General features: G+C 41.6%; 1 protein-coding gene across 6 annotated transcripts in view; it reads left to right on the top strand.

Moving 5' to 3' along the window:
• The window catches only part of EIF2AK4 (eukaryotic translation initiation factor 2 alpha kinase 4), a 127,669-nt gene that overhangs the window by 40,541 nt on the left and 67,313 nt on the right, over window positions 1-19,815 (top strand). For all 6 annotated transcript variants that reach the window (XR_010731328.1, XR_010731329.1, XM_066277131.1 and 3 more), the window contains 6 exons: window positions 7,309-7,466; window positions 8,388-8,926; window positions 12,855-12,961; window positions 13,902-14,059; window positions 18,230-18,645; window positions 19,406-19,475. Coding sequence is in view for 4 of the 6 variants with exons in the window: in XM_066277131.1 (XP_066133228.1) it covers window positions 7,309-7,466; window positions 8,388-8,926; window positions 12,855-12,961; window positions 13,902-14,059; window positions 18,230-18,645; window positions 19,406-19,475 (1,448 nt within the window). In the remaining 2 variants the exon portion in view is untranslated. The remainder of the gene's footprint in view (window positions 1-7,308; window positions 7,467-8,387; window positions 8,927-12,854; window positions 12,962-13,901; window positions 14,060-18,229; window positions 18,646-19,405; window positions 19,476-19,815) is intronic.

Raw genomic sequence — 19,815 nt, 5'->3', positions numbered from 1 at the left:
AAACAAGGTGAAATAGACGCCATGTCATCTAAGCCATGTAGTCCAAGGAAGACTGGTAAGCGAACAGTCAGTCATTCTGGCTCCTATTCCTAATGACCAGAACAAGAAGTCACTCAGGTTTCCCCCTCTGTAAGATGGAAATTAACACGTAGGCCAGTGGTGGGATTTACCCGGTTCTCACCAGTTCGGCATAACCAATACCGAATTTTTTATTATTGAGTTCGGTGAACTGGTTATTAAAATGGCCCTTGTAATCAAGGTTCTCTCTAAGGTGGGCACCTAGGCAGCTGCCCAATGTGGAAATCACAAATTTACATTCTTGACCCTTTTTTAACATTTATCTGCGCTATATCGTATTCTAAGCACCTGTAATAGTGCTCGTTCCATCCATAGGTGAAAAGAATTTGACAGAACTATGCTCGTAATAATTTATTCATTTCATAAAACTCATACCTTTGATGATATACTACATTTTAATTCCCTCACGTTGGTTAAGTCAGTAAACAAACATAATGTAAAGAGAAAAAAGTGCCAACTAGGGGGTGACAAGCGGTCATTGGAAATAAATAACAGTATTATTTTTTGTCAGGTAGTATTTAATATTTTTTCATTAATATTTTAAAAGCCTTATGATCTATTTTTGTGTGCCTCTTTTATTCTTATTTAAGTATTAAATACATGAAATAACTACCTTTTGGTATATCATTTTTTGATACTTAAAACAGTCATTAGGGCAGAGAACCGGTTGTTGAATTATTTGAATCCTACCACTGACCTAGGCCCTTGAGCCCTGGCCAGATGGCTCAGTTGGTTGGACCTTCATCCCAGAGCACAGAAGTTGCCAGTTTGATTCCCCGGTCAGGGCACATATAAGGAATAGATCAGTGTTCCTGTCTCCCTTCTCGCTTTAAAAATATCAATAAATTTATTGTAAACACACACAAAACAACCCCTGGGCTCTTGAAAATATTGTTAGCGGAAAGATAGTTTGTCATTATAATTAGTCAAGCTTTTTAAAATCAAAATGGTTAAATGTTATGAATGAGTAGAATTTTGCATCACGTGCATTTATTACTGATGTATGCAACAAAATGAATTCTAATGCCAGTGATCTTTTTTAAAATATATTTTTTTATTTTACAATGACAGTTGATGTACAATATTATATTAGTTTCAGTAATTCCTGTGATCTTTAATGACCAAGTCATATTTTCTTAAGTTGATGTACATCTACTTAGTATCTTCCTCCTAGGCATGTGGGACCTGACTAGGAAAAACACTTTATTTTTTACATGTCTTGTATAGCAGTTTTGTCTGTTGGTAGCTATTTGGAATGAAGAGCTAGTTCAAGAATTTGGGATTTGAATTGTTTATATTAAAGTCAAGTTTTCAGTATCTACTTTGCCCTAAATGTATGTCATCTTTTACCAGCTGTAAAAGTACAGTAATGCCTAACCAGCTGGTGGCACAGTGGATGGAGGAGTGTCAACCTGGGATCCTGAGGACCCAGGTTTGAAACCCCAATGTCACCGGCTTGAGTGCAGGCTCATCTGGCTTGAGCGCAGGCTCACCAGCTTGAATGTGGGGTTGCTGGCTTGAGCGTGGGATCATAGATATGATCCTGTGGTTGCTGACTTGAATGCCAGGTCACTAGCTCAGCTGGAGTCCCCGGTCAAGGCACACTTGAGAAGCCATCAATGAACAACTAAGGTGCCGCAACTACGAGTTGATGCTTCTTATCTCACTCTCCCTTCCTGTCTGTCAGTCACTGTCTCTTTCCCTCTTTCTCTCTCTCTCTCTCTCAAAAAAAAAAAAAAAGATCCAGCCACTAAGTGCTGTAGGGATCACTTGGATATAATTAATTTGAAATTTTCAATTTCAAATGATAAGAGAAAGTTTATTTAAAAAGTTACAGAAGTAACAGAAGTGAGCCAGCGGGGCTGCCTAGGCCCAGGAGACAAGCTACAGAGGCAGAAGAAGGGCCCTTGGAACTTAGAAGAGAGAAAGGCAATGGTACACATCGGGGAGAAGGAGAGCGGTAAGAGAAAGGCACAGGCATGCTCCCAAGATGGGGAATACACCTACGTTTAATATTTAATTCCATGAATATTCTTATCAGAGCAAAGAAGTAGCCAAATCACCTAAATCAAGTTTGCTTTTTTTTTTTTCCTTCTTTAAGGAGATACAAATAAGCACGGGAGCTGCCAGGAAACAGGCACCAGGTGGAAGGAGAAGAAACCACATGTCTGAATAGTCTATGAACTGGACACTTAACCTTGGCTGCCTAGGTGCAGCCTGAACTGTACAGGATTCTGCACATACACAGAACCTGTCCTATTCAGGCAAAGCAGCCATCTGTGCAGGTTCAGGACCTGGGTACAGATGATTAGATTTCATCTTATGACTGTCCTAATTTAGGGCATTTTAGACTCGCGAATAAGCAGCATAAAACTCACTACTTTTCATAATCTGGGGAGATCAGAAAGGGAAATTAATTTAAATACTTACTACCTTAATTTGGTTCCCTATTCTCTTTGCTACTGATTAGACAGATGCACCTTAGTTAATACCCTCATCAGAAGACACATTTGAAATCTGAAAGTTTTTTATAAAACAACTATGTAAATTAACTAATTTTCTCACAACAGTTCTTGTTTTTAAAATGTCCTAATTTTCTGTGAAATGTTTTGATAAAAGATCAACTAATTAACATTTGTTTTCAGTTTAAAGCCTTTAGAACTTACTTATGGATAAAGCACTATAGACACTATCTGTCTAAATCAGTGGTAGTCAACCACTAGTGGGCGTTCCAACTTTCATGGTGGGCGGTAGCGAAGCAACCAAAGTATAAATTAAAAGCTAGATTTAACTATAGTAAGTTGTTTTATAAAGATTATTCTGCCAAACTTAGCGAAAATCCGACATAAAGTACTTGGTAGGTAATTATTATTATTATATGCTTTAACTTGCTGTAACTCTGCTTTATAAATTTTATAAAGTAAAGTTACTTCCCTACTTTACAAATCATCATTACTATGGAACCGGTGGGCGGTTAGAAAATTTTACTACTAACAGAGATACAAAAGTGGGCGGTAGGTATAAAAAGGTTGACTGCCCCTGGTCTAAATGATGATCATTGTTAGCATATATTAGACTCAGTTCTTTTGGGAACATATTTTCCTTCAGCCTCATTACAGTGTATTCTTTTTTTTTTTTTAAGTTTTTTTTTTTAAAAGATTTTATTCATTATAGTGAGGGGGAGTGGGGGAGGAGCAGCAAGCATCGACTCCCATATGTGCCTTGACCAGGCAAGTCTAAGATTTTGAACCAGCGACCTCAGCATTCTAGGTCAATCCTTTATCCACTGCGCCACCACAGGTCAGGCTTACAGTGTGTTCTTTTGATCTTTTTTTTTTTTTTTTTTTTTGTATTTTTCTGAAGCTGGAAACGGGGAGAGACAGTCAGACAGACTCCCGCATGCGCCCGACCGGGATCCACCCGGCACGCCCACCAGGGACGAAGCTCTACCCATCAGGGGGTGACGCTCTGCCCCTCTGGGGCGTCGCCCTGTCGCCACCAGAGCCACTCTAGCGCCTGGGGCAGAGGCCAAGGAGCCATCCCCAGCGCCCGGGCCATCTTTGCTCCAGTGGAGCCTTGGCTGTGGGAGGGGAAGAGAGAGACAGAGAGGAAGGGGGTGGTGGAGAAGCAAATGGGCGCCTCTCCTATGTGCCCTGGCCGGGAATCGAACCCGGGTCCCCCACACGCCAGGCCGACACTCTACCGCTGAGCCAACCAGCCAGGGCTCTTTTGATCGTTTTATTATCTCCATCATGCAAAACTGATAGACAGGATGGCAATAATATAATAAAACAAAAACCAACCAGCAATCATGAAATACCCACCTATCCCCAATTGGGGAAATATTGCAAGAAATTGTACTGCATAATGCACACATATAGTTAGGGTGTGTGTGTGTGTGAGAGAGAGAGAGAGAGAGAGAGAGAGTCAGTCAGAGAGAGGGACAGACCAGAACAGACAGAAAGGGAGATATGAGAAGCATCAATTCTTTGTTGTGGCACCTTCCTTGTTCATTGATTGCTTTCTCATATGTGCCTTGACCAGTGGGCTACAGCAGAGCAAGTAGCCCCTTGCTCAAGCCAGTGACCTTTGGGCTCAAGCCAGCGACCCCACACTCAAACTGGTGAGCCTGCTCTCAAGCCAGCAACCTCTGTGTTTCAAACCTGGGTCCTCTGTGTCCCAGGCTGATGCTCTATTCACTACGCCACTGCCTGATCAGGCTGTAATTAGTAGGCTTTATGTAAATAACATCACATTTTATCCCATAAACATTTTTAAAATTGATTTTGAGAGAGAGGAAGCAGAGAGATGAGAAGCATATCTCGTAGTTGCTTCACTTTAGTTGTTCATTGATTGCTTCTCATACATACCTTGACTGGGGGGCTCAAGCTGAGCCAGTGGCCCCTTGCTCAAGCCAGTGACATTAGGGTTTTGAACCAGGGAACTCAGCATTCTGGGTCAATGCTCTATCCACTGTGCCACCACTGGTCAGGGTATCTCATAAACATTTGATATCCGTGTTTGCAGTGTATACTGCTTAGATCTCACATTGCACAGGATGCTTCCTTTGGTTGATATATTGTAGGCATCAGGGTTTTTTCCCCTTAGCCTAAGAACATCAGGAGTTGTTTATAACTAGCATAACAGATCATTTTAATTAAACTTTCTTAAATTGTCAGTATTTTTCTAAAATAAGAACTGCTTCTTAAATAAAAAGTCTAGGTAAGCTGGTTCAGCCACATTTCTCCAAAATATTTTTGCAAAGGCCACTGTATCCTACATATACAGGTTACTCTACTTTTCATTTTTTAAATGAAAAAAAAAAAAAACTATTTCTTTGAATTTTTTTTTCAGTTTGGAGTCAATGTAGCATCATGGGAAACTATTATTTATATAACAACAGAGAAAGACAGAATATTGTATATCAGTGGTTCTCAATTGGGAGTGACCTTGTCCTCTAAGGCAGTGGTCCCCAACCTTTTTTTGGCCACGGACAGGTTTAATGTCAGAAAATATTTTCACGGACCGGCCTTTAGGGTGGGACGGATAAATATATCACGTGACCGAGACAAGTGTCAAGAGTGAGTCTTAGACGGATGTAACAGAGGGAATCTGGTCATTTTTTTAAAATAAAACATCATTCAGACTTAAATATAAATAAAATGGAAATAATGTAAGTTATTTATTCTTTCTCTGCGGACCAGTACCAAATGGCCCACGGACCGGTACCGGTCCGCAGCCCAGGGGTTGGGGACCACTGCTCTAAGGGACATTTGGTGATGCCTGAAGATATTTTTGATGGTTAAGATGAGGGTGGCGGTTGCTACTGGCATCTGGTGGGTAGAAGTCAGGGATGCTTCTAAATATATATCTTCCATTGCACAAGACAGTCCCCTTCCCCTTTAACAAAGGATTATCAAGTCCAAAAGGTTGTGTCAGGGTGACAAATTCTGTGATTTGGTAAATTAGGGGGAGAAAGGGTAGAGGGAACTAGAAGAGAAAATAAAATGGTGATATTGTGATTCTTTTTTATATTTTTTTGTAATTTTCTATTATAGTCTTTAATGAAAGTATAGATTTTTTTGTATACAGCATAAGGAATATAGCCAATAATATCATAGTAACTGCATGGTAGCAGATGGTTTCTAGACTTGTCATGGTGATCCTGTTGCAAGGTATACAGATGTCAAAATCACTATGCTGGGCCCTGGCCGGTTGACTCAGTGGTAGAGCGTCGGCCTGGCGTGTAGAAGTCCCAGGTTTGATTCCCGGCCAGGGCACACAGGAGAAGAGCCCATTTGCTTCTCCACCCCTCCCCCTCTCCTTCCTCTCTGTCTCTCTCTTCCCCTCCCGCAGCCGAGGCTCCATTGGAGCAAAGATGGCCCGGGCACTGGGGATGGCTCCTTGGCCTCTGCCCCAGGCGCTAGAGTGGCTCTGATCACGGCAGAGCGAGGCCCCGGAGGGGCAGAGCATCGCCCCCTGGTGGGCGTGCCCAGTGGATCCCAGTTGGGCGCATGCGGGAGTCTGTCTGTCTCTCCCAGTTTCTAGCTTCTGAAAAATACAAAAAAAAAAAAAAAATCACTATGCTGTACACTTGAAACTAATATACTATCCTATGCCAACTATACTTTAATAAAAAAATTTAAAGAAAATATAGACTTTTATACAAAAAGTGGTGGTATAGAAATTTAGCTCTCCAAGTATAAGTGAAAACCATATGCCTGTCACTAAATAAATGTCTCTCTCTCTAGCTTCAGATTTATTTATTTTATTTTTATTTTTATTTTTTTTTTGCATTTTTCTGAAGCTGGAAACAGGGAGAGACAGTCAGACAGACTCCCGCATGCGCCCAACCGGGATCCACCCGGCACGCCCACCAGGGGCGACGCTCTGCCCACCAGGGGGCGATGCTCTGCCCATCTTGGGCGTCGCCATGTTGCGACCAGAGCCACTCTAGCACCTGGGGCAGAGGCCAAGGAGCCATCCCCAGCGCCCGGGCCATCTTTGCTCCAATGGAGCCTTGGCTGCGGGAGGGGAAGAGAGAGACAGCGAGGAAGGCGCGGCGGAGGGGTGGAGAAGCAGATGGGCGCTTCTCCTGTGTGCCCTGGCCGGGAATCGAACCCGGGTCCTCCGCACGCTAGGCCGACGCTCTACCGCTGAGCCACCTGGCCAGGGCTCTAGCTTCAGATTTAAACTGTCATTTTTGGTTCCTCCCTCAGAACTGTTAGCCAGTTTGTATTTATTGAATATATTTCGATTTTGTGTTTAGAAAATAATTGGTGTTTTCAAATTTCCAGATTACTAAAACCTGTTTTTACTGTGCACACTAATGTACACTGATGGAGTAATGTGGGTAGAGTGTTCCTTCTGCCTCATTAGTTGATATTTAGCTGTGTGAGGGTGCCCTATTGCACCAAAAGGCAGTCATCAGAGGTGAACTGCTTATGAAAAAAACATTGTGAATACTGGCTACTAGTAGAAAACATTCGTCAGATACTAAAATCTCACTGTTGATTCTTGTCCCTTTATAGTAACTAATATTTGGGAGCTCAGAGTATATTGTTAAATATTAAAACTTAGTCTTAAAAGAGCACGTGTTATATGATGTTTTTCATAAGTAGCACGTGGCATCCACTAGTGAATGAATGTATGTATGTCCTTGTTTGTTTTTTTTTATCCCCACAGAAAATGTACCACTGAGAATTAATTACATTTTTTTTTACTGTGCAGGATGTGATGAGCAGCTTGGGAAACGAGTTTACAATGCTTTGGAAACAGCCACTGGCAGCTTCGTCTTGCTGTATGAGTGGGTCCTTCAGTGGCAGAAAACAATTGGTCCTTTCCTTACCAGTCAAGAAATAGAGAAGATTGCTAAGTGCAAAAAGCAGGTAAGCGTCAAAGAAGGCTCAGTGAGCAAAGGACCTAATCTCGAGCTTTAGGAGATGACACAGAATAGCTCTGCAGTTGATTGGCTAATGAAGATCAGAATGGTGTGAGATCTGTTTAACCAGAGAGATGGTGGAAGACCAGCACCTTCGTTACCGGTTTCCTCAGCTTCTTGCTGCCACTTTCAGAACTTTAACGACGTGGCCCAAATGTTTGCAGCTGCTTCTTTAACCTCCTTTGTCAGCCTCTATTATGGCATTAATAGCCATCTCTCCAACTGGAACTAAACTACTTCGTATTCATGCTTTTTGCAATCTTGAAAAAGTGCTTAAAAACTGAATTCAAAGGAAACTGGAGAATTTTAGAGTTAATTTATAATACTGAGTTTAAGGAGAAGATTTAATATTACATATTGAAGTGTTACATAATATAAAGGTTACAAAACAGTAGGTTTTACATGTGTATTTCTGATAGAAGAAAAACTGGAAGTAAAAAATGCACTGAAATCCTAACAGTTGTCCTTGGGTAGTGACCACATAGATAATTTGCTGTTTATTTTCTTGTGAGTTTTTTTTCTTTTGTATTGATTGATACTTACTAAAATTTTGAGGGCAAATCTTTATGACCAGAATGGGTTATTTTAAAATTAATGCTTCTTTTTTCTGGTGGTCTTATTGCAAAAGAAATTTTAAAAACTGTTCACTAATTTTGTAGTATTTGTATATAGGTTTTGAGATCAAAGAAGCTGAGAATTAACTAAATTTCTTCTATCTTTATGAACTATGGTTTAGGGGAGGAGTCAGTTTAGGGCATATTTCTTCTCTTATCCTTTAAAAGTACATTTTCTATTAAATATTCCACTCTTAAAGTGAAACACCAGTTAATGCTGATCACCCAATATTACTTTTTTCTTTCCTTATCAGATTCAAGGGGCAGAAACAGAATTCAACTCACTGGTAAAATTGAGCCATCCCAATGTAGTACGCTACTTTGCAATGAATCTCAAAGAGCAAGACGACTCCATCGTGGTATACATTTTGGTGGAGCACTTTCATGGGGTCTCCCTCGCTGCACACCTGAGCCAGTCAGGAGGCCCCATACCTATGCATCAGCTTCGCAGGTACGCAGCTCAGCTCCTGTCAGGCCTCGATTATTTGCACAGCAATTCCGTGGTACATAAGGTTCTGAATACCTCAAGTGTCTTGGTGGATGCGGAGGGCACCGTCAAGATTACGGACTACAGCATTTCAAAGCGCCTAGCAGACATTTGCAAGGAGGATGTGTTTGAGCAAACCCGAGTTCGTTTTAGTGACAGTGCCCTACCTTACAAAACAGGGAAGAAAGGCGACGTTTGGCATCTTGGCCTTCTGCTGCTTTCCCTCAGCCAAGGACAAGAATGTAAAGAGTACCCTGTGACCATCCCTAGTGACTTACCTGCTGACTTTCAAGATTTTCTCAAGAAGTGAGTATCATTGAGAGTCTCCCTAATTGCACTTTACTCCTGTACTTTTATTGTGCTTAAATGCTAAACATCTAAGTGATGTGAATAAGCTGAAAAGGATTAGAGTTAATTGCTTGTTCTCCCAATCCTTTCCCAGTGACTTATGTTGTTTTCTTGCTTGTGTTTGTTATTCCCTTAACTCCTCCTATACTCAATTGGGCTTAATAATAGATTTTCAAACTGCTTTTTGGGGACTGCCTGGCGTGCTCTAGGAAGTCAGTAGGGATGGCTGTGAGGGAGATGCCCCTGGTATTCCAAATGGAAGACCCTCTCTGTCTACCTTTACTTCTGGTCCCTAAGAGGTCAAAGGCAAGGCCTCTGGGTAAAGGTAGGGAAAGTAGAGGCAGAAAGAGACTTTGGCCTGATCAAGCAGTGGCTCAGTGGATAGAGCAGCAGACTGAGATGCAGAGGACCCAGGTTCAAAACCCCAAGGTCACCAGCTTGAGCATGGGCTCATCTGGCTTGACTCCAGGCTCACCAGTTTGAGCTCGGGGTCACTGCCTTAAGCTCAAAGGTTGCTGGCCTGAAGCCCAAGGTCACTGGCTTGAGCCCAAGGTTGCTGGCTTGAGCAAGGGGTCACTTACTCTGCTGTAGCTCCCCCTCCCCCATCAAGGCACACATGAGAAAGCAATCAATGAACAACGAAGGTGCTGCAACAAAGAATTGATGCTTCTCATGTCTCTCCCTTCCTGTCTGTCTGTCCCTATCTGTCCCTCTCTCTGTCTCCCTCTGTCTCTGTCCTCCCAAAAAAGAAAAGACTTCATCATTATTAGTATTCTTTAATAGTATTTGCAAGGAGAAGGTATTCATGTTTTGCTGACATAATTAAAAATTAATTTTAAATTTAAGAGGAAATATATTATCCAAATGCTTTTTGTTACCATGTTTTCTTTTTCTTTCGATGTATTAAAAAGGAGTACTTTACTTCTTAGTGCTCTGATATAAAAATAAAATATTACCATTTATGATAGCTGCTGTCACCACTCTATATAGGTATCGATTTTAAGTCTAGAGTTCAGAATGATGATTGATTCTTTTTAGGGTCAAGTGCTACCAAGTACTGCTACTTGGGTCATTTGTGACAAAAGCTTAGCAGTTTAGATTAGTTAATACAGTGGTTCTCAGACTTTGTCTCGCACTAAAATCACCTGGAGAGCTTGTGAAGGCACAGATTACTACCCAGACTCCCTGAGTTGCTGATTTACTAGGACTGGGATGGAGTAGAATTTGTATTTCTAATAAAATTTCCTGGTGATACTGGTACTGCTGCTGCTGCTCAGGAACAGGGTTAAAGATAATGGCTTTTTTCATTCATTCAGAAATAAAAATAAACAGGCCCTGACCAAGTGGCTCGGTGGATAAAGCAACATCCTAGTACGCCAAGGTCATTGGTTCCATTCCTGGTCAGGGCCCCTACGAGAAGCTGTCAGTGAGTGCACAAGTAAATGGAACAATTAAGTAGAGCAATGAGTTGATGCTTCTCTTGCTCTCCCTCCATCCCCCTCCCTCCCTCTCTCACCCTCACTGTCCCTTTTCCCCCCTCCCCTTCTTTCCCCTCCCCCTTCTCCCCCCTCCTTTCCCTATCCCTCTCCCTTCCTCCCTCCCTCTCTCTCTCTCTCTCTCTCTTTCTCAAATCAATGGAATTTTTTTTTTTTTTTAGCAAGACAGGAAAGGAGAGAGAGAGATGAAAAGAATCAACTTGTATTTGTATGACTTTGGTTCATTTATTCTCATACATGCCTTGATGAGGCAGGGGGGTTCAGCCAAGCTGGTGACCCCTTGCTCAAGCCAGCGACCTTGGGCTTCAGGCCAGCAGCCTTGGGATCATTTCAATGATCCCACATTCAAGCTGGCATCCCTGTGCTCATGTTGATGCGCCTGCGCTCAAGCAGGCGACCTCTCAGGGTTTCTAACCTGGGACCTCAGTGTCCCAGGTCCACACTATTCACTGTGCCACCACCAGTCAGGATCAATGGAAAAAATTTTTAAATACTAAAAAAGACTTGCCTGGCCTGTGGTGGCTCAGAGTTTAAGGCATGGACCTGGAATACTGAGGTTGCTGGTTCGAAACTGGGCTTGCCCAGTCAGGGCACATATGACAGTTGATGCTTCCTGCTCCTCCGCTGCTTCTCCCTCCCTTCTCTCTCTCTCTTCTCTAAAATGAATAAATAAAATCTTTAAAAATATATATTAAAAAAGACTCAAACAATAAATTAATAAGTTCAAGGAATGAAAATTAAAGTATATGATAAAATATGGAATTTCTAAAAAACAATTTTTTTGTTTTTTAAGTGAGAGGAAGGGAGATAGTGAGACAGACTCCCTCATGCGCCATGACCGGGATCCACCCGGCAACCCCATCTGGGGCGGCGCTCGAATACTAAGCTATTTTTGCTTCTTAGACTGATGCTGGGACCAACTGATCTATCCCCTGGGGGCCATGCTTGACCCAATCGAGCCACCGGCTATGGGAGAAAGGGGAGGGGAAGGAGGGAATCAGATGGTTGCTTCTCCTGTGTGCTCTGACTGTAATTGAACCAGGTTCATACATACGCCAGGTCGAAGCTCTGTCTTTGAGCCACCAGCCAGGGCCAAAAAATAGTTCTTAATTGTTACCAGCTTCATACTGTGATGAACAGGCTTTATCTAAAATATATCACATTGAACCCCAACCCTACATCAGATTTGCTTTTCCTTTGGAAAGCTTTATGACCAGTCCCTGGAAAGACCTGGGTTTGCATGGCAAGATATTGATCTATTAATGGGATTGAAAATTCATATCATACTTGTGCTGTCTCAGGTGGTTTAAAAATTGTTCTGCGAAGGTAAGTCTTTCTGCCTCTGGAGACTAGAGTAGTACCCCTATGCAGGGGGATATGTTCCAAGACCCCTAGTGGATGCCTGAACCACAGATAGTACCAAACACTATATATATTATGTTTTTCTCCTATATTTACATACTTATGGTAATTTAATGTATAAGTTAGGAACAGTAAGAGATTAACAACTATTAATAAAATATAACAATATACTATAATAAAAGTTATATGAATATGGTCTCAAAATATCTTATTTTAGTATATTCACCTTTGTGAGGCTGTGAGAGGATACAATGCCTACTTGATGAGATGAAGTGAGGTGGGTGACAGGCATCATGGGGAGCTTTAGGCTACTGTTGTGCTTGGAGAGCCATTATAAAGTAAAATAAAGGTTCCCTGAGCATAAACACAGTGGATCTGCTCACCGAGATGGATACTAAGTGACTAACAGGCAGGTTATGTATATGCTGGATGAAGGGATGATTCACAGAGCAGAACTGTGAGAGAGTGCATTGTGCTGCTCTGATTGGTGTCCAGTTTAAAACTTAAGCATTGTTTCTTTCTGCAGTTTTCCACTTAGTACTTTCAGACCACATTTGACTACAGGTAACTGAAACTATGGAAAGTAACACCGTAGATAAGGGGGGACTACTATATACTTATTTTTCCCCATTGAGAGAGAGGAAGGGACAGAGAAATAACTCTTTGTTCCACTTAGTTCCATTTAGTTGTGCATTCATTGGTTGGTTGCTTCTAGTATGTGCCCTGACCAGGAGTTCAACACGGGACCTTGGCACACAGGGACAGTGCTCTATCTGCTGAGCACCTGGCCAGGGCCTTGTATATACACTTTTTGATTCCCCACTTGTACCCAGCCTGGTGTTCAGCATGTAACTCCTGCAAAAATACGTATTAATTTAAATTCACTTCTGAATTCATTTTGGTCCATAAATTACATGAATTCTCTAATGTGGTATCTTTAAAAAAATAAACCCATAGCTAAATGCCTTGGATTAACTAGTTAAGCATTTATTCTGTGTTTCTGAGATTCTTTCTTCCCTCTCACTGAGATGTGTTTGCCTGGATGACAAGGAAAGATGGAGTCCTCAGCAGCTGTTGAAACACAGCTTTATAAATCCTCAGTCAAAAATGCCTTTACTGGAACAAAGTCCTGAAGGTGAGTCTTTCACCATTCTTTTTTGATAAGTTGCTTGATGTAAATTATTTTGAAAGTGTACATAATCCTAAAACTGGAAGGAACTACATAAATCTAAATGATTTTATCTGTTTTATGCTGAGCTATACATAAATCCATTCATTTAATGTGTCCTGTGTGCCTGAACCTGTTTTGCGTCCTGGTTGTTCTGGTCTCTGCTGATGGAGAGTCTACTGGCATAGCCCCTGTAGTGTTTACTAACCCTTGTTATCATGTCACCCTTGTTACCATGTAACTGGATTTCCCTGTGCTACTTAGGGAGCATATTAAGGGACCTCAGTTAGAGATCAGGATGGATTGGGAGACCTGGGTTGTGGTTCTGGCTCTGTCATTCCTGACTGTCTTACCTCCACCTGAAACATGAGCTAATTATATATTCCTACCTACTTTAAAGATGATAGGGTGAGGAAAGTATTAAAGGATCTGCCAGGTAAAAGATACTTTTTCAAACTACTGGTTGGGGCTCCTTCTTCCAGAGTTTCAATTGCTGTTGGATATTGCAGCTCTTTCTATATTTCTAATGCCTCATTTGCTTCTTTTTTTTTTTTTTTTTCTTCAGAGACAGAGAGAGGGATAGACAAGGACAGACAGACAGGAACGGAGAGATGAGAAGCATCAATCATTAGTTTTTCATTGCGTATTGTGACACCTTAGTTGTTCATTGATTGCTTTCTCATATGTGCCTTGACTATGGGGCTACAGCAGACCAAGTAACCCCTTGCTTGAGCCAGCGACCTTGGGTCCAAGCTGGTGAGCTTTTGCTCAAACCAGATGAGCCCGCGCTTAAGCTGGTGACCTCGAGGTCTCGAACCTGGGTCCTCGGCATCCCAGTCCGACGCTCTATCCACTGCGCCACCACCTGGTCAGGCTCATTTGCTTCTTGCCATTTGTTATATTTCAGATTCTGGAGGACAAGACTACGCTGAGACTGTTATTCCTAGCAGCCAGCTGCCTAGCGCTGCCCTCTTCAGTGAGACACAGAGACAGTTTTCCCGCTATTTCATTGAGTTTGAAGAATTACAGCTTCTCGGCAAAGGAGCTTTTGGAGCTGTCATCAAGGTGTGATACAGTTGTGCCCAGTCCATTTTAGTGCTCCTACTCTGTTCTGTTTCTGTAGACTTATGGACTTGACTTCTATTTTGAGAGTAGTGAGTGAAGTGAATTCGATCATTTGAAACTAGGATTACCTTAACCTTTATGGAGTTAAAGACTTAATTTAAAGTTACACTGAACACATTATGAATGCAACATTCCGCCCTGGCCAGGCAGCTCATCTGGTTTGGAGCATTGTCCCGATACACCAAGGTTGCAGATGTGGTCCTCAATCAGGGCACGTACAGGAATGAGCCAGCCGGTAGGTGTGTGACTGGGTGGAACAACAAATTAGTGTTTCTCTCTCTCTCTCTCTCTCTCTCTCTAAAATCAATAAATTTAAAAAAAAAAGAAGAAGAAGAATGCATCATTTGGATGTGAGGATGATCTGGCTGCGACATCTGTCACCCCATTGATTGCCAGGGTAGATTTGGCTGATCTGGCCAGCTAGGCGGGTGTCACCTTCCTCCCTCATCACTCCATGTGTGTGTCCCTCCTAAACTGCATGCTCATTTGAAGAGGACAGGCTTCCCTGACAGAGAAGACTGTTCTTTGGTCAGAGGTAATGAGGAGCTGCACACCCCTGCTAGAACCTCCAGACAAGCTCTTAAGCATGCATCATTCCTCTTCCTTTGGTTGATGCAGTGCATTAATGTGACCTCATGATTTTAACTGCCCAAGCGGAGTCAAGACCTTGACACAAATAACATTTTTGTGTGCTTCGCTTCAGAAAGAAAAGTCTTCTCTTTTTGTCCCATTTGCTTTTAGAGTTAATGTAGATAAAAAGGCTGCAAGGTTGGAACTAAGGTGGATTTCCAACTGGGAAATAGTCCCAGATGGTCTTGGTGGCTTTTCTAGCTCTTATTGAGATGGGAAATTAGTGACACGTTATTAAGGTATGCTATTGTTAGGTCTTATCTTCTTCACTCCAGTCTTTTGGGGTGACTTTTATTATTATCTGCCCCTTGAGGGAAAGATTTCAGCTATTTTTATATAATTTAAGTATTTTGTTCGAATTTAGGAGACCTAGATTAATATAGTATTATTAAATTCATATAAGATATATATCATTTTGCACATAAGAAAAGAGCCCACCATCAGTAGGGCATATGTCTATTTAGGATTCTGCAATTGTTATTAGGAAACATTACTAGTATTACTGTGGAAGGCCTTTTTAATTTTTCTGTGGTGATCAGGGACAGAAAGATCATCTTAATCAAATTTTCCAAAATGATGTTACAGTATGGGAAGTTTTTAATTTTCTTCTTGAAATTACAGACATTACATTTAGGTAATTAAACAGATACACTGTGAACAGATCTCCTGATCAGGTCATCTTAGTTATCTTAAAGAGGACTGAACAATTAAAGTATATATTATCCCTCTGGCTTAAACTATAGTTTTGATGAAGTCTTTTAGCTTTTTTTTTAGATTTTTTTTTTTTTTAGAGAGAGAGAGGGACAGATAGGAACAGAGAGACAGGCAGGGAGAGAGCTGAGAATAGTTGTGGCACCTTAGTCATTCATTGATTGCTTTCTCATATGTGCCTTGACCAGGAGGCTCCAGCCGAGTCAGTGACCTCTTACTTAAGCCATTGACCTTGGGCTTCAAGCCAGTGTCATTTGGGCTCAAGCCAGCGACCATGGGGTCATATCTATGATCCTACACTCAAGCCAGTGACCTCACGCTCAAGCTGGTGAGCCCACACTCAAGCTGGCAACCTTAGGGTTTTGAAACTGGGACCTCAGCGTGGCTTGATCCACTGTGCCACCGCCTGGTCAGGCTATTTTATATTCTTGAATGCAAAACATCAAACTTCATTTTCTTATATTTAAAAATTATTAAGCTAATATAACAAAGACATCACAGTAATTTAAGCCCCTGAGTTTTTCTTGTAGTTTCCCCTTCTGAGAACCTTGTAGCCCTCACACCCCATCTCTGTTTCCAGGTTAGGGCAGGGCAGTCCACTCAGTGGTCTGGCATTTCATTGGCAGTTGGACCCATAACTGTTTGTGCACCTTTCCATTTGAATAATTGAGTTCCTAGGAGTTTCCAGTACAGCAAGCTCAATGCTGAGACTTCCCACTATCCTCTACTCTATTAATGCCTCAGGAAAAGAGTAGAGGACTGGGGGGGGGTTTTGTTGTTGTTGTTTTTAATTTTTTTTTTTTTCAGAGACAGAGAGAGAGTCAGAGAGAGGGATAGATAGGGACAGACAGACAGGAACGGAGAGAGATGAGAAGCATCAATCATTAGCTTTTAGTTGCGCATTGCAACACCTTAGTTGTTCATTGATTGCTTTCTCATATGTGCCTTGACCACTGGCCTTCAGCAGACCGAGTAACCCCTTGCTCCAGCCAGCGACCTTGGGTCCAAGCTGGTGAGCTTTGCTCAAACCAGATGAGCCCGCGCTCAAGCTGGCGACCTCGGGGTCTCGAACCTGGGTCCTCCGCATCGCAGTCTGATGCTCTATCCATTGCACCACTGCCTGGTCAGGCAAGGACTGTGGTTTTTATTAGAGCAGTTTCCATATTTCAGGTTGTATGCAGGTAGCTTGCAAACATCTTTTATTCTCATGATATTCTTATAAGCAGACATTATCCTCATTTTCCAGATTAGGGAACTGAGGCTCAGAAAAGTTATGTAATTTGCCCAAGATAACAGAGATGAAAGCAGCATTCAGACCCGTATCTTTTAGTTGAAAGCATATGTTCTTGCAACTGTTTCCACACACAAAAAAAGGTCACCTGAAACTCATTTTTATAATACTCCTTTCTCATTCCTAGAAGTAGTTTTTAGTAGTCTAATTGAAGGCTTTGAGCCAAACATGAGAATGATGTGCTCTTTTGTCTTTTGTAATCAGCTAGTTTCTCCCTCTGTCCATGGCCAAGTTGTTGCTTTTGCTTACCTCAGTTGACCTGCAGGGTTAGGTCTAGAATATTCTGGTGAAATGGAATTTTATAAAAGCTACTTCAGTCAACCCAACTGCATAGTGAAATTGCCCAGCAGAAGGATGCCTGGAGACTTGCCTTGAAACTTTTACTTTTAATTTTTTTGTATTTAATTGTGTTCCTGATGATACTGTTCTAGTTGCAATACCTATTATTGGTAAATCTTCAGGCTTTGTAACAAAATCAGTGGGCATTAATTCTGTTAATGCCGACTGCTGTTACTTCCTGGCATGTTCCTCTGCAGCTTTGCCCGGTGCTTACCCACTTCAGCCCATTTGATCTTTATAGGTAAATGGCATAGATGTCATTTTGTAGATGAGAAAATTAAGTCTCAAGGAAATTAATTAGTCTCAATTCATATAGCTTTATAAGTTGAAAATTAGAATTTTCATTTAAGTCTGTTTAAATGTTTGGAGTTTAGTTTGTGTTTAGTGACTTTAAGTAAAAAAAAAAATCAGAGAAACTAAAATCATCTTCTAAAACCTTCCACATACTTTAGAAAATAATTACTTTTAAAACAAGGTTAAGAAAACAAAGTTTACTTAGAAATTTAGATAGCTGATGTGATACTGGAAAAGCAGGAATATAATTGTCAATAAAAATAATTGTTAAAAATGGAGATTCTTGGGCACTAATGAGTGGAGCCAGTAGATGAGCATGGGCTGGCATATGAATATCTCAGATTGGATTTCTGGTCAGGGCACAAAGGAGTAGCAACCATCTGCTTCTCTTCTCCTCCCTCTCTCCCTTCTCTCTCTCTTACCCTCTGGGAGTCAGTGCTTGGTTGGTTTAGGTACCTCAGCCTCAGGCACTAAAAATAGCTTTGTGCTCAGCTGCAGCCCTAGATGGGGGTTGCCAGGGTAGATCTCTGTGGGGGGCACATGTGTGAGTCAGCCTTACTATCTCCCCTCCTCTCACCTAAAAAAATAAAATTAAAAAAATAAAAATAAAGTGGAGATTGTTTTTCCCAGGGGCTCTTAGCAAGTTAAGACATCTAGTTTGGGGTGAGTTATTTTGTAAGTTTGGAGCAATCAAGATGTTTTTCAGCTTAAAGGGCCCCAGACTCCAGCTGTTGGTTTTCACTTAGAGCTGCAGGTTCTCCTTAGGAGGAGATGGGCCACACTACAGATGCCAGCCTGGTAAGGTTCTGGGCGACTGGCAGTACCAGGTTCCTTCCCCATTGCAGGTGCAGAACAAGCTGGACGGCTGTTGCTATGCGGTGAAGCGCATCCCCATCAACCCGGCCAGCAGGCACTTTCGCAGGATCAAGGGCGAGGTGACGCTGCTGTCGCGCCTGCACCATGAAAACATCGTGCGCTACTACAATGCCTGGATTGAAAGACACGAGCGGCCGACAGGCCTAGGCACTTCGCCTGATGATGTGGGGCCTCTTGCCCCAGACACCCGAGCCTTGCCCCCGCTGCCAGTGAGCGACAGCGTAGAGGCCGCCGCACCACCGCCCATCCTCACCAGCTCAGTGGAGTGGAGCACCTCGGGCGAGCGCTCAGCCAGCTCCCGCTTCCCCGCGGCGGGCCAGGACCTCAGCAGCGACGAGGATGCAGATGAGGATGAGCATGACGGTGTATTCTCGCAGTCCTTCCTGTAAGAGCACCCAGCGCTCACAGTGGGCTGTCAGAGGTTGGGCTGCCTGGGACCCGCCCACAATTTAATCTCCCACAAGCCTACCCCAGGGAAGGGGGGATTCAATTATCATCCAGTTTACCATGTTAAAAAAATAAATATATATAAAACCATATATATAAAACCCACTTTTACAGACCAACCAAATGCAATCCAAAGGATTCAAAAGATGTCTAAAATCCAAGCTGCAGAGAAAGGAAAAACATTTCTTCCAATACTTCATTTTAATACATTTAATAGACTGTTTTTAAAGGCCATTCTTTTTAGATAAGGGCTTCCAACTCTGTGGAACATCGAAGAAACTAATTTAGAGTCCTGATGTAGTCCCAACTGCAGCTCGAGTTACCAAACCAGTGATTATGATCCTAAACTAGAGTTACTCATCTCAGAATCCACCTGGGTCATTTGATGTTATGACTTTATTTCATTGTATCAAGTTAGATACAGTTTATCATAACTCTTAGCTATTAAATTTTTTCAGAAAAATTATTCAGGCCAATTTTTATTTAAATCAAGAGTTCTGTTTTTTTTAAGTCAAGAGTTCTTTATATCGTTATTAGGAGAATGCAAATGAGCATGGTATTGTGGACAGATTTATGCCTCCGGGGTCAGGGTGCGGTGTCTCTAGCCTCCTTGCTCTCTAGTCTTTAATGAGTGTTGATTTTCAAAATTATAGCAGAAATTTTGGTTTCTATAGTATTTTTCTATTTCTCTTTTTAAGACCTGCTTCAGATTCTGAAAGTGATATCATCTTTGACAATGAAGATGAGAACAGTAAAAGCCAGAATCAGGTAGATGTATAAATAGAAATTATACCATTTTATTCACCATGGGGTGGGTATGTAAGAAAACTTATTTTTGATGTTATAAACCTCAGGTAAAATAGTAAAGCCTTAATCTGATAGGCAAATATAGAATCCTTCAATTAAAAAATATAAGGTCTACCAGAAAGTTCTGTCCGTTTTTGGAATAAAACAAAATACAAATTTTTCTTACCATCAATAAACTTTATTAAATAATATAATTGCCATTATTATTAATGATTTCTTGCCAGCGTGAGGACAATTTGTATATCCCATTTTTGAAAAATGTTTTATCTTTTTTTAATTTTTTATTTTTTGCATTTTTCTG

The sequence above is a fragment of the Saccopteryx bilineata genome, chromosome 4 (genome assembly GCF_036850765.1).
Source record: "Saccopteryx bilineata isolate mSacBil1 chromosome 4, mSacBil1_pri_phased_curated, whole genome shotgun sequence".
NCBI classification, from domain to species: Eukaryota; Metazoa; Chordata; class Mammalia; order Chiroptera; family Emballonuridae; genus Saccopteryx; species Saccopteryx bilineata.
Note: the sequence above shows the minus strand (reverse complement) of the source record. Positions and strands in the feature narration are given on the sequence as shown.